Source organism: Dermochelys coriacea, chromosome 1, assembly GCF_009764565.3.
Source record: "Dermochelys coriacea isolate rDerCor1 chromosome 1, rDerCor1.pri.v4, whole genome shotgun sequence".
Lineage (NCBI taxonomy): Eukaryota > Metazoa > Chordata > Testudines > Dermochelyidae > Dermochelys > Dermochelys coriacea.
Genome location: NC_050068.2, coordinates 132,213,880 through 132,227,649, shown reverse-complemented (window position 1 = coordinate 132,227,649; position 13,770 = coordinate 132,213,880). Strand labels below are relative to the sequence as shown.

General features: G+C 48.8%; 1 protein-coding gene across 4 annotated transcripts in view; it reads right to left on the bottom strand.

Moving 5' to 3' along the window:
* The window catches only part of WWC3 (WWC family member 3), a 175,434-nt gene that overhangs the window by 110,831 nt on the left and 50,833 nt on the right, over positions 1-13,770 (bottom strand). For all 4 annotated transcript variants that reach the window (XM_038370900.2, XM_038370890.2, XM_038370871.2 and 1 more), the window contains exon 3: positions 13,039-13,242. In XM_038370900.2, the coding sequence (XP_038226828.2) occupies positions 13,039-13,242 (204 nt within the window). The remainder of the gene's footprint in view (positions 1-13,038; positions 13,243-13,770) is intronic.

The following is a 13,770-nucleotide window of genomic DNA, read 5'->3' as shown; positions in this document are numbered from 1 at the left end:
AGACCACAGTTCCACTATAGAAAGAATGCATCCAGTAATGATTCTGGGCTCAGTCCACCTCTGGAGCAAAAGTAGTGACATGTGGTATTATCCTTGGTGTGAGACAAGTTTACGGGGGATCTTTGAACATGGAACAGCTCTTCTGCAACGAATCTATGCAAGGATCATCTGTGGTTAGTCACAGATTGTCTGCTTAGGAAGTCTGCCAGGTTGTTGCTGACTTCTAGGAAGTGAAGAGTCATCAGAATCACCCCATTCTGAGAGCATCAAGTCCAGAATCTGATGGTTTCCAGGAAGATGGACAAGGAGCAGGTGTCCACTTGTTTGTTTATGCAGTGCATAGCTGTTGTGATAGACCCAGGCCAGTTGGGTACAGCAGAGTAGTAGAAGGCAGATATGCTGGCCACTGGATAAGTAGTTTTCTGTTCCCTGACTGACCTGAGCTAGAGCTGGAGGAATGTGATTGCCTTGCCTTACCCAGATGGGCAGCCACCATTGCTAGAGTATTCACAAAAAGCCTACATGCCCTAGAGAGTCCAAATGGAGTACCTTGTACTGGTAGTGATTAAGTTCCACTGTGAAACTCAAGTACTTCCTGAGGGCTGAGTGAATATCTATATGAAAGTACACATCTCCCAAGTCGAGAGCCACAAACTAACCTTAAGTCTGAAGAGATGGAATGATGGATGCACATGTTACCATCCTGAATCTGGGGCAGTGTATGTATTTGTTCAGCCTCCAGTCAAATCTGCTAGCTGGATGGCAGGGTGGGATGAATGCCAGAGGATCCAGAAGAGTGGCATCTTTGAGTATCATGATCATTTTCAGAATGGTACTCCGGCTGTCTGCCTTGGCAGTATGGATGAGCCTACAGTTTTCATTGGGGCTAGTACTTAGAGTGCTTCCTATAGGTGGTCGGTGTGTAGATCCCCAGTAGGGTTACATGGGACATCTCCAATTTAAACACAAAATTGCCTGTCCTGTACTAAATCAGTATGAGATGCATTTTATCCCATATTTCAACTTGGCACATGGGGTCTCAATGCCACTCAGTCATGCCAGAGGCTCCGACTGTTCCAGCACCTGCATGGAACCTTAACAGTTGCCACAGTGGCAGCACCCAGAACTAGAGAAAGAACCCCTGGGAAGAATGGGAGATGAGAAGGGACTTTCCCCCAGAGATGCAAATGAAAACTAGGCACATCTGAGGTTTGTCCCATATTTTTGAAATTTAAAGTTGGCAAGCCTAGTCACAAGTGATTTCAGGGTGGCCCCAGTGTCCTTTAAGGAATTATTTTGCCAGTTCTCTTTTTGAAGAGCTCCATGCTGCAAACAGCAGATCTTGTTTGGTATCCTGGACTTCTCTAGGTAGCTCTTCTGATGCCAGAGCCAAGAGGCCCATCTCATGTTCATGGTCACGGCAATCTACCTTCTGGTTGTGCCACAGGCACCCATGTCAGCTTGTGAGGCTGTCCTGGCCACTGTCTGGTCTTCTCTGATGACCTCCTTTAATTCCTCCCAAACATCCTGTAGCACGTTTGTCAGAAAGAGTCACTCTTTCCCATATTAGGAAATTATATTTGGCTAACAGTGATTCATAGTGTGCCACATGGAGTTGCAGTGAGGCAAATGAGTAGGCTTTGCACCCAAACAGGTTCACACAGGCACCCAAAAAGATTTTCAGGGTCTTTGTCCTTGGATGTGCCTTTTGTCAATTTTGATTTTTCCTGAACTGCTGCAACTACCAATTAATCTAGAGAAGAGGGGAGGGGGGAAGAGAAGTGCTCAATGGTTTTTGGAGGCACCTGATAATGCTTCTCCACCAGTGTGCATGTGGGGTAGATGGTTGCTGGGGTATGCCGAGCCCCCTTCCTGGTTCCAATATGCCTGCAGTTACAAGAAACACAATTCTGGATGGAGCCAGTGTGATCAAGAAATTAAAGAGTTTGCGTGATCTCTCTTGGATTACCATCATTTCACTGTCCAGGGTCTTCACTATGTGAGCTGGAAGATCCTAGAGTACTTTAAAGTCCTGGGTCACCAGGGCTAGAGATGGTATGACTACCTAGTCAGGAAACAATGAAGATGCTTTGGATGGAGGCCAAGGTGCCACTGTTTCTCCCGTGTCCCTACTTCTTGGAAATCCATGTGTGGCTCTGGTGTCAGTGGTCCAGGTCACGATACCACTGGGGAGCCTGATCTCTTCATCTTCCTCTACCTACAGGAGGGGGATCTGCTATGGGATACCAGAGATTATTGGTCCCCAGTATGGCCAGAATAGCCTGGTATATGGATACTAGCCCAGGAGCAACTGGTTGACTCAGTGCCACTCCTGTTGTCTTTGTGGCTGCACTGCAACAGGGGTCTCCCCCGGGCCATCTTCAGGGCCACTCACAGATGGTAACAAGGAGGCATCCCTGCTTGATCCTGGGGAGGAGGCATAGCTCAACAATGATAAGAAAAAGTAGTCCTCGAATGGTGGACGATTGGCTCCAGGGCTCAGTGCCACTTCAGTACTAACAATGACCCTGGAAGGAATCCTGGCAGTTCCACAAGGGTATACATCAGTCCTGTGGTATGGTTGATGCCTTCACTGGTGTCAACTCAGTCAGTGCCACTCTCCATGGTAGAAGATTTGGGCTTTTTATCCTTTGAGAAGTGATGCCTCTTCTCCTTTCTATAGGGGATGCCTCCCTACACTTGGGGCCATGTCTGGTCTCAGTTTGTCCCTTCCCATCCTTATGTTGGGTGCTGGCTCCAAACATGATGTTGCGTATGCCAGAAGAGCTAGTCCAGAGGTCAGCTGGTATTCATGCTGATTTTGTACGCGATTTCAGTCCTGAGGTAGCTACGGTTGGTGTAGATGATCCCAGTACCAGGGTACTCAATGTGCATGCAATGGTGCAGTTTTCTTCACTTCCTTCCTTTCATTACCAAATCCTGGGTTGTGGTGCTTGCTGGCAGTGTTTGGTCAGGGGTCGGAGGGAAGGAAATGGAGAGGCAGCAATTAAGTGCAGTTTCAGACATACATTCCTTGACTTGCTCATCCTCATTGAGAAGGATGTATACACCAAGCAGTTATCAGGCAAGTGGCTGCGCCTCCAACAGAAAAGTCATCAGCTCCACCTCTCAAATTGGGGGATGAGTCCATTACAGACTGGGGGGGCTGAAACCCTAGGGCTCGAAAGAAAAGCTCTAAACTTCCGACAAGTAGATTTCATCAAAAATTGAAAGGATGGAAATATAAATCTAATCTAATATGGAAAGCCTTTGAAGGAAAGTACCGCAGATTTTTGTAGTATCCTGTTTTATTTATACTTTGATGCAACAGACCAAATATATAATACATTGAATGTACGTTTAACATTTGTGTTAGCAAATCTGTCACCTTACTGTGATTAATACGAACAAAAGTATTGTTAAACTAAAAATGAGCAAAGGTATTATCAGTGTTAGGCCTCAAACCTCCGGAAGCTTCAAAAAGCAAGATTGGCAAAATTAAATTGAAACTTGAGGTCAGGATGCGCTGCAACCAGCTAACACTTTAGGCTGGCTCATATGTATGAAGATAAACTATGCAACCGAGCATAGCTTATAATATTAAAACAATCACATTTGAGATAATTTGCTACATGAAGATAAACTACGGACCTGCTCATAGTTTATAATATCAAAGTAACAACGCTAAGAATTTGGCCCACCCTGATTGGTTGGTCTGTTTTAAACAAGGCAGACAGATAAGATAAAAAGTACAAAGGCGCAGGACTAAGGTGTGTGTGTTTGATCGTAAGGGGACCCCTCTTTGATCGTGAAACCCGACTTATACCCCCTGAACCAAAGGGACGTGCACTTCTCGACTGTCGTACCTGGCCAGTGTGGAAAATGGCCGACTGAAGGGTAACGTATTTTCGAACGAATGCAGGGTAAGATTATGGAGTAAAGAAGCCTGGTTGCTCGAGATGAATTGATCTCAAGTTTGTATCGATACTATAGTGTTAGGAATAGTAGTAGGTAGTTGATGAGTAACTTTACATGTAGTTGTGCTTGTCTTCAGTATAACTTGCCATTTATATTAATCCTTATTCAGTGCTGGACTTTAATCTTTCTTTTCTTGTTTTGTCTGTGTTGCTTTTATAGCCGGAAATCATTAAAAACTTTTGAGAAATAAATTAGTAATTTTAATTTCTCAATTAAATATGGGCACTACCCAACCTCATTACATCTGTGTTGGGTGGTGGGAAGTAGCAATCACCCAGGGCACAATTAAGGCCCTGATGCATGTCCCCTTCTTCCTTCATCTCTGCACTTAGGTAAAATTCTGTCCTATAATTGCAACTTAAAGTTATCAAAAGAAGTTCAGCCATGAAGAAAAACCACAGTGATTTGGACAGAAGATCTTCATTCTGAAATAACTAAAGCGTTTATGGCTAATACTCAGCACCCTTGGCAATATTTTTTGCCCACCAAGGGGGTGGGGCAGGGATGGAAAATCACTGAGAATGGGGGGCAGAAGAATCATAGGGGGAGTGATTCTGATACTGAGGGGTGAGAGGGTGCAGCCACCAACAGATGGAGAAGGAAAGTTCTTGGTGTTCCTTCCTACCTGCTCCCATTGCTGCCCTGCTAGGTCTTGCTCCCTGCTCAATCCCGAGTGCCACAGCAGCCACTCTCCCCGCCATGGCCACCAGGCATGCACTAGTTTTCAAGGCAGCAGAGTTCCCCACTCCCAATATTTCCATTGCAGGGCTGTAGCTACCTCTCCCTTAATATCTTAAAAGATAATTTTAAAATTACCTGGTTTTTTGGTTTTAATTTTGAAAACCATATAAAAAGAATCAATGAGGATTATGAAGTCGAGGGATCTCTAAGGTAATAAGACATTGAGTTTTATGATATTATGCATGAAACAAGAACAACATCTAAGAACTAGCTAAACAAAGTAGCCTTTTAGTAAAGGCACATACAATTATTAAAGGGAATTTCTTACATAAATTATCTAGTTGTGTACTATATAAATATATTAGCTGTTCGGACATTCTGGCTCCGAGCCCTTCAAAATGCCAAAGTCATGCATCAAACATCTCTGTTCCTGGCTCTGAATATCAAAGTAAATGTTACATTTAAAAGCAGGCACTAATAAAAGAGAATAAATTGTACTGGGATTGGACAGTAAGTTGGACTGTGAAGGCAGTCATCTGTAGAAACCTTTTATGTCTATTCCACCACAGTCACCAACCAGTGGTTGGTCATATGAAAGGAAGCTTTCTCTGGTACTCGCATTATAAAGTCATCTCTCATAAAAAGTCCAGCTTGGCTCCTAAAGCCACTTCAAAACCTACTCTCAACTAGTGATGTATGAACCTCAGTGGGTTCAGTTAATCATCCACTGTGATCCAAACTTTTTTGGACTTTCACTCATTTCATCCTTTACTAATAGCCACCTCGCCCTTTCCCCTTTTGGTAGCCCCCATTCCTCCACAACCCAAACTAAATACCATTTTTTTCCCTTGCAACATGCTCCTGTTTCCATGTACAACATACAATGAACTGCCACCTACTCCTCCATTTTCCCTCACTCTCCTTTAGATATTTGTTGCGGGGATTCAATTGTCTCTGTGCTGGACCCCAGGAACTTGTACTTTTAACTATCACAAGGTCTGGCAAATCTTGGTGTGACTTATCCCAAACTGAACTATGCAAGACACAATGTAAGAGATTTTAAAGTTGAGGCAGCTAGGTTCTTCAACAGACCTTAAACAGTATTAAATAACATAGTGGAGAGATCTGAGGGGGGGTGGGAAGTTAGAGTCTGTGGGAGACTCTAGAGTTAGGGAGGATAAATATCTGTGGGACAGTAAAGGAGCAACAGAGGAAGACTGAATTATAGTGTAGGGAGAAGTGAGTGAACCACTTCTTATTAGGTGATACTATTTTTTCAAGTAGCACTGACCAAATAAATCCTTAGCTGAACCTTTGTTCAATCTTATAAAATAATATTTAAACTAGGATCAGATAAAAGGTTGAAGTTCAAACTAGTTATCTTAGAAGACTTTGTTTGCTATTCCTATCCTAAACACTGCCTTTATAAAAATCCAGTAAGGTAACACATTTATTAAGCAAAAAGAAAAGGAGTACCCGTGGCACCTTAGAGACTAAGAAATTTATTAGAGCATAAGCTTTCGTGAGCTACAGCTCACTTCATCGGATTATGCTCTAATAAATTTGTTAGTCTCTAAGGTGCCACGGGTACTCCTTTTCTTTTTGCGAATACAGACTAACACGGCTGCTACTCTGAAACCTGACATTTATTAAGAACTGTGTACGGAGTTAAGGAAACTTTTCAATTTTTTAAGTTAGCTTAAGGCAAGTAAATTTGTCACCTGCTGGTACAGAGTGTTGCAAATTAACACAATAGATTGCCATTGTGCAAAAGACAGTGCCTTCTGGACTGACAATCCATTAACACAATGAATTGCCAGTGCAGAAGGCACTGTCTTCTCTAGAGCAAACAGTAACTTTAGAAAAAGACAGTTACCTTTTCCGTAACTGGTGTTCTTTGAGATGATGCTCATGTCTATTCCACAATAGGTGTGCGTGCTCACCACGTGCAGCGGTGCCAGAAGTTTTTCCCCCAAGCAATACCCATGGGGGGGAGCCCCCCACCGCAACCCCTGGAGTGGCGCCTGCCTGGCACGGTATAAGGGGGGCTGCACTCCCCCCATCCTCAGTTTCTTCTTGCCAGACAACTCCGACAGAGGGGAAGGAGGGTGGAATGTGGAATAGACATGAGTAACACATCTCAAAGAACACCGGTTATGGAAAAAGTAACGGTCTTTTCTTCTTCGAGTGATTGCTCATGTGTATTCCACAATACGCGATTCCAAGCTATATCTGTTGGAGCTGGAGCTGTAGGAGTTCACAAGTTCTCAGGACGGTGTATCGCCCTGCCGAACCCAGCATCATCCCTGGCCTGAGAGACGATCGCATAGTGCAAGGTGAACGTGTGAACCGAAGACCACGTGGCAGCCCTACAAATGTCCTGGATAGGGATGTGGGCCATGAAGGCAGCAGACGAGGTCTGTGCCCAAGTCTAGTGTGCCCACACAATGGGTGACGGGGGAACCCCCGCCAGCTCATAACAGGAACGGATGCATGAAGTGATCCACTTAGAAAGCCACTGAGTGACAATCGGCTGACCCTTCATGCGCTCAGCCGAGGCGACAAACAGTTACGAAGATTTTCTGAACGGTTTGGTCCACTCGAGGTAGAAAGTCAGAGCTTGCCTCACATTGAGCGTGTGGAGACAGCATTCTCACTAGTCACATGAGGCTTGGGGCAGAGGACTGGCAGAAAAATGTCCTAACCCATGTGGTAAGTGGAGACCACCTTTGGGAGGAACACGGGGTGTGGGCGGAGCTGGACCTTGTCCTTATGAAAAACCATATACGGTGGTTCACAGGTTAGGGCCCTGAGCTCCCGAGACCCGCCTGGCCGACATGACAGCTACCAGGAAGGCCACCTTTCACGAGAAGTGAGACCAGAAACACGTGGCCAGTGGTTCAAATGGGGCCCCCATGAGACGAGCCAGCACCAGATTTAGGTCCCACTGTGGAACCAGGGGTTTGGAATATGGTAGAGATAGTCCAAATCCTTAAGGAACCGGCCAGTCATAGCATGGGAAAACACCGAGTGCCCTTGCACGGGGGATGAAAGGCCGATATGGCCGCCAAGCGTACCCTGACTGATGAGGGAGCCAGTCCCTAGGCCCTCAGGTGAAGGAAGTAATCAGGGATAAGCTAGATCGGGGAGGCCATCGGGGAAACACCCTGGCCTGCTGCCCACCTTGAAAACTGAGACCACTTCGCCACATAGGAGCGGCAAGTGGAGGGCTGTTTACTTTCGAGGAGGACTTGTTGAACCTGTTGCGAGCATGTCCTTTCCTCGCCACCTAGCCACTGAGCAGCCACACTGTGAGGTGAAGCGTTGCTCGGTTGGGATGGAGGAGGTGGCCCTGGTCCTGAGAGAGCAGGTCTTGGCGGAGTGGCAACTGCCATGGCGGAGCTACCACCAGCCCCAAGAGGGTCCCGTACTACTGCTGCCTGGGCCACACCAGGGCAACAAGGAGAACCCTGGCTTTGTCCGTCTTTATTTTCTCCAGGGCCTTGCTGATCAGAGGAAACAGGGGAACGGCCTGACCAGGAAAGGGTAAAGGCATTGGAGATAGCGCCCCTCCCTAGGCCCCCCTGTAGTAGAACTAGGGCGTCGTCGGTTCTGTCTGGTCGCAAATAGGTCCACCTGGGGAGTGCCCCACCTTCGGAAAAGCTGATGAGCCAGTTCCAGGTATAGAGACCACTCGTGCTGAGAGGAAGAATTTCTGCTCAAGCGATCCGCCCTGACACTCCGAGCGCCCAGCAGTTGGAAGGCTTTTAGGTAGATACCATGGGTTATACAAAAGTCCCACAGACTGAGCGCTTCGTGGCAGAGGGCAGAGGATCAGGCCCCGCCTTGCCTGTTGATATAGAAAATCGAGGCCATGTTGTCCGTGACGACCCTGACTACTTTGCCCTCCAGCTGCAAGCGGAAGGCCATACACGCCAGTTGCACCGCCCTGAGTTCCTTGACATTTATATAAAGGGGTAGGTCTTGTAGAGACGACAGGCCTTGGGTCTGAAAGTTCCCCACATGGGCCCCCCAACCCACGTCCGACGCGTCGGACACCAGCTCTGACAACGGGGCCCTGCCCCTGAATGAGACCCCTTGGAGCATGTTGTTTGGGGCGGACCCCCACCGCAGGCAGGTGATCACCGAGTTCGGCACAGTGAGGACTTTGTCCATTCTGTCCCTGGCCTGGGAGAACTGCGAGGCCAGCCAGAACTGGAGGGACCTCATTCTGAGTCTGTTGTGACAGACCACATATGTGCACGCAGACATGTGACCCAGCAGTTGCAGGCAAGCCTAGCTGTTGTCCCCGGGAACCTTGTGACTGAGTCAATGAGCCCTTTCAGGGTCTTGAACCAGTCTGGTGGGAGAGAGACCCTTGCCAACATTGCATCCAGAAGCGCCCCGATAAACTCTATGTGTTGGACTGGGACTAATGTGGACTTGGCAATGTTTATCAACAGGCCCAGGGCAGTACATGTGGACAGGAGGAGCACCACATGTTCCCTCACCTGCGACCGGGAAGTGCCTTTGACTAACCAGTTGTCCAGATATGGGAATATTTGGACCCCCGGCGTCTGAGGTAGGCTGCTACCACTACCATACACTTTGTAAAGAACCTGCGGACAGTGGACAGACCAAACGGTAGGACTGTGAATTGGTAGCGACTCTGTCCCACCATGAAATGGTGGAAGAATCTGTGCCCCTCGAATATGTGGATGTGGAAGTACACATATTCGAAGGGCAAGGGATCCAGAGAAGGGATGATGGCGGCCAGGGAACCCATACAGAACCAGAGTTTCACAATGTAGTGGTTCAGCCTCGCAGGTCCATGATGGGCCTGAGCCCCCCTTTGGCCTTAGGGATAAGGAAATACCCGGAGTAATACCGCTTGCCCAGGAACTCCTTGGGCACCATCTCTATAGCCCCTAGGTTCAGGAGCCGCCCCATCTCCTGCTCAAGCAGAGCCTCGTGAGAGGGGTCCCCCAGGAGGGACGGGGGCGGAGGGCAGTTGGGCGGGGAGAAGGTAAACTGAAGGGTGTAACCTTGGGAGACGGTGTTGAGGATCCATCGGTCTGAGGTGAGCTGCAACCATTCCAGCAGGAAAGCACACAACTGATTGGAGAAAAGGAGCTTTATTGGGGGTAGGTTCCTGCTGAGAACTGGGGGAGTATCCCCGAGCGTCCCGTCAAAAATGCCTTTTGCCTGCCTGCCTGCCCTTAGAAGACCCAGGCTGGGGGGCAGGCCAGGATTGCCATTGCGAGCGCTTTCCACAGTCCCGCTGCTTTTTGTGGGCGGCCTCGTACTTCAGGAACATAGCCTGGGCGGGAGCCTGCTGCGGCTTGAACTTGGGTTTTGCCGGAGGAGGGACATAGAGGCCCAAAGTCTGGAAGGTCGTGCAGGAGTCTTTCATGCCATGCGGCCTTGTGTCTGTTTCCTCAGCAAACAGAGACTTCCCGTTGAAAGGGAGATCCTGCATTGACGACTGCGCTTCGCTGAAGAGCCCAGAGAGCAGAAGCCATGATGCCCGTCTCATGGAAACCGCTGAGGCCAGGGACCGTGCGGCAGTGTCCGCTGTATCCCAACAAGCCTGCAGGGATGCCCTTGCAGCCGCCGCCCCTTCCTCCACCAACGCCTTAAACTCCTTATCACGCTCCCGAAGGAGTCCTCAAACTTGGGAAGGGATTCCCAGAAGTTAAACTCACAGCGACCCAAGAGAGCCTGATGGTTTTCTACTCGTAGTTGAAAGCTTGACGACAAATAAACTTTTTCCCTGAAAGTATCCAGCCTCCGAGAGCCTTTGTTCTTGGGGGTCGGGGCTGGTTGCCCCTGCCGCTCCCTGTGGTTGACTGACTCGACCACCAAGGAGTTGGGCGCCGGTTGGGTATACAGATACTCGTGTCCCTTCGTGGGTACAAAGTACTTGCACGCCGCCTTTTTAGAGATGGGAGCCAACGAGGCTGGTGTTTGCCACAGGGCATTTGAAATTCTTGCCACCCCTTCATGGAGTGGCAAGGCCACCCTGCCCAGTGCTGAAGGGGACAGCATATTGAACAGGGAGTCTGAGGGCTTTTCCATCTCCTCAGCCTGGAGGTGGAGGCTCGCTGCCACCCTATGTAGGAGGTCTTGGTGGGCCCAGTAATCCTCCTGCGGGATGGGCGGGGGGGGCAGGTCCGCAATCAGCTCCTTCTGACAGGGCAAGGCCAGTGCGGTGCTTTGGGTGTCATCCGGCACTGGAGGATCCACCACCTGATTAGACTCCGGGCATGATACCGAGGACACAGGTCCCACCGACCATTTTTCTGGCTGTCTAAAGATGGACACCGACGGCGCTTCCGAGGCCCTGGCCACCGAGCGAGCCTCCACTGGGGGCTGCACCGGAGGCTACAGTGCCCACTGGTACCACTGGGCCGGCCACGACGCTTAGTGCCATTGTGCTTGCTGAGCACCGGCGGGGCCGGCTATTCGGGCTGGCTAGCTTGCCCTGTAGATGGGCAGCTGTGAGGGGAGACCGGGCTGGCATATGATCCACTGCTGCCTCTGGACCGGGAGTATCAGTGGTGCCAGGATCTACATTGGCCACGGGACCGTGATCTCGACACAGAGGAGCGGCAGCAATGGTAGTAGCTGCCCTGTGAACGGCCTCGACGGGCAGACCCATGTCGGCCACACGCCAGCAATTCACACTCTGGGCTACAGTGCCTTGGCGGAGACTTGGAACGGGAGCCCGAGCGGGAACGGCGTCGACGATCATGCCACGACCGACTTAGGTATCTCCTGCAAGACAAAGATCATTGGTGACATCCGCCATGGTCCCATCGGTATTTGCTTCGCGAAGACGAGCGGTGCCAGGAGTCCCAGTCAGACAGCACCCGTCCAGATAGTCTGGCTGGCGTCGAGGGCGATCCACATGGACTGAGCCCTGAACGGTCGCTGGACGGTGAGCGGTGTTGGGAAAGTTCCCCTGACCGAGACCGGTACCGGGCCGGTGGCAACTGCGGTGATCCCAGCAGCGGCTTGCCTCTGGAGTGTGGGGCCGACATCGGCGGACCTCCGGGCACTGGCATGGACATGACGTCCCTAGCTGACTGGAGGGCTTCGGGCGTAGATGGCATCCGGACATCCGGAGAGGCCTGCTCCGAAGGGGCCAGGCTACACCACTAAATGTGAGTCGGAGGCCTAGGGCCTGATGGGAGTCGAGGACTACCCAACATGGGCCTAGCCTCTGTCCCAGACTTCTCTCGGTGCCGTTGCGAAGAGGGAGTCTTTCCAGTTCTCTTGGTGTGCCCCATGGACGGGGAGCGGTGCTGACTGGACGATGATACCGGAGGGTCTCCATGTACCAATGCTGCGGTGCCGGGTACTGGTTCGGAGCGGTGTGCTGGGGTCGGGGCCAATGCCGATTCCATCAGGATAGCCTGGAACCTAATGTCCCTTTATTTTTTGGTCCGGGGCTTAAAAGACTCGCAGATCTTGCCCCTTTTGTTGATATGGATTTCTCCCAAGCAGCACAGACAATCCGCGTGTGGGTCACTCCTTGGCATAGAGCGCCTACAAGAGCTGCATGACTTAAAACCTGTGGTGCGAGGTATGCCCCGGCTGGGGCTCAATGACTAACTAAACTAACTGAATTAGCTAACTGACTTCAGGTTACTACTGAACAAATGAAGAGTTCTGGGGACGAGCTGCAGCAAAGCTGGAGCTGAGCAGTTCCAACGCACCTTCACTGGCGGCAAGAAGGAACGGAGGGTGGGGAGAGCGCACAGCTCCCCTTATACCACGCCAGGCAGGCGCCGCTCCAAGGGTGGCAGGGGGGCATTCCCCCTATGGGTACTGCTAGGGGAAAAATTTCCAGCACCAGTGCACGTGGCAAGCACGCACACCTATTGTAGAATACACATGAGCAATCACTCGAAGAATAACTGGAGTGCATGCATGTAACCAGAATCCAAACATACTTTAAAATATTCCAGTGAAGTAGGTGTTTTTCATTAATGTAACACATGACTTTCACATTCATAGAGCCTGAGAAGGAGAAACTAGGGTTGCCCTATTTCTACTCTCATTGCTACAATAATGCTTTCAATATTCTGCAGATGGATAAAAAGATTAGCCTTCAGTTCTAAGTAAAGATAGAACTTACTTTTCAAAACTACAAGTTCATTAAAATGAAACTGCTACTTATATTGCAGGAAACTGTCTTTGGAGAGGGTTATTTTCTTTTAAGATTGCAATTTCTTCCACGAATCACAGCAATTTCATGAGTAGTTTAAACTTTTACATCACTAAAAAGAGAGTGATGGGAGCAAGCTCTCAGATTGTGTGTAAAAACTTAATAGTGGAAAAAACTTATTAGCAAGAGAATGAAAGTAAACTTACCACTTGCATAGGAACGGCTGTCATCCTCACACAATTTGTGCAGCTGCTGGTATTCTTCTTGGGCTAGCTCAAAACGCTGCTGTTTAATTTGGTAAATCTCTTTCTTGGCATTAAGTGCCTCCTGGGCAACAATTAAATATTCCTTTAGCATGCGTTCCTGTTCTCTTCGCCACTGCTCTCTTGGGTCCTCAATTTGTGTGAGCTCTGAGGAGAAAAACTTAAGTCCTGTTACTCCACTAATTAAAAGTACTTTCTCAATGTCAGATCCTACACTGATAGTTCATGACCACAGGAAATGTGCTCAAAGAATCCAGGTGAAGTCTGTCTCTAAACCATCTAGTATACTCAATTCAACACAAAGTTCAATATCACTCCAGCAAAGAGAGAAAAAAGTGACTGCACTGTCACTTATATTTGAGTCTTTTATTCCTGGAGATGAAGTTAAAAAGAAAACTAATTTTTCAACCCTAAATGATCTTACTCAGTCAACTTGTTTTAAGATGACAAGTTATACCATTCTGATGGCCTAACCATAATACAGCCCACAGCCAAGTAAAAGAGCCAAATCAATATCCCAAGCCTTAACTCAATGGGTGGTAGGAACAGTTCAGAGATTTCACATTTAGCCTCCAGAAAGGTGCAAGAGAAACCCAACATCCTGAAAGGCTATTTATGTTATCTTTATGCCTGCACAGTCAAACAGTGAACAATCAAGTTAGCTACCAAGATTAG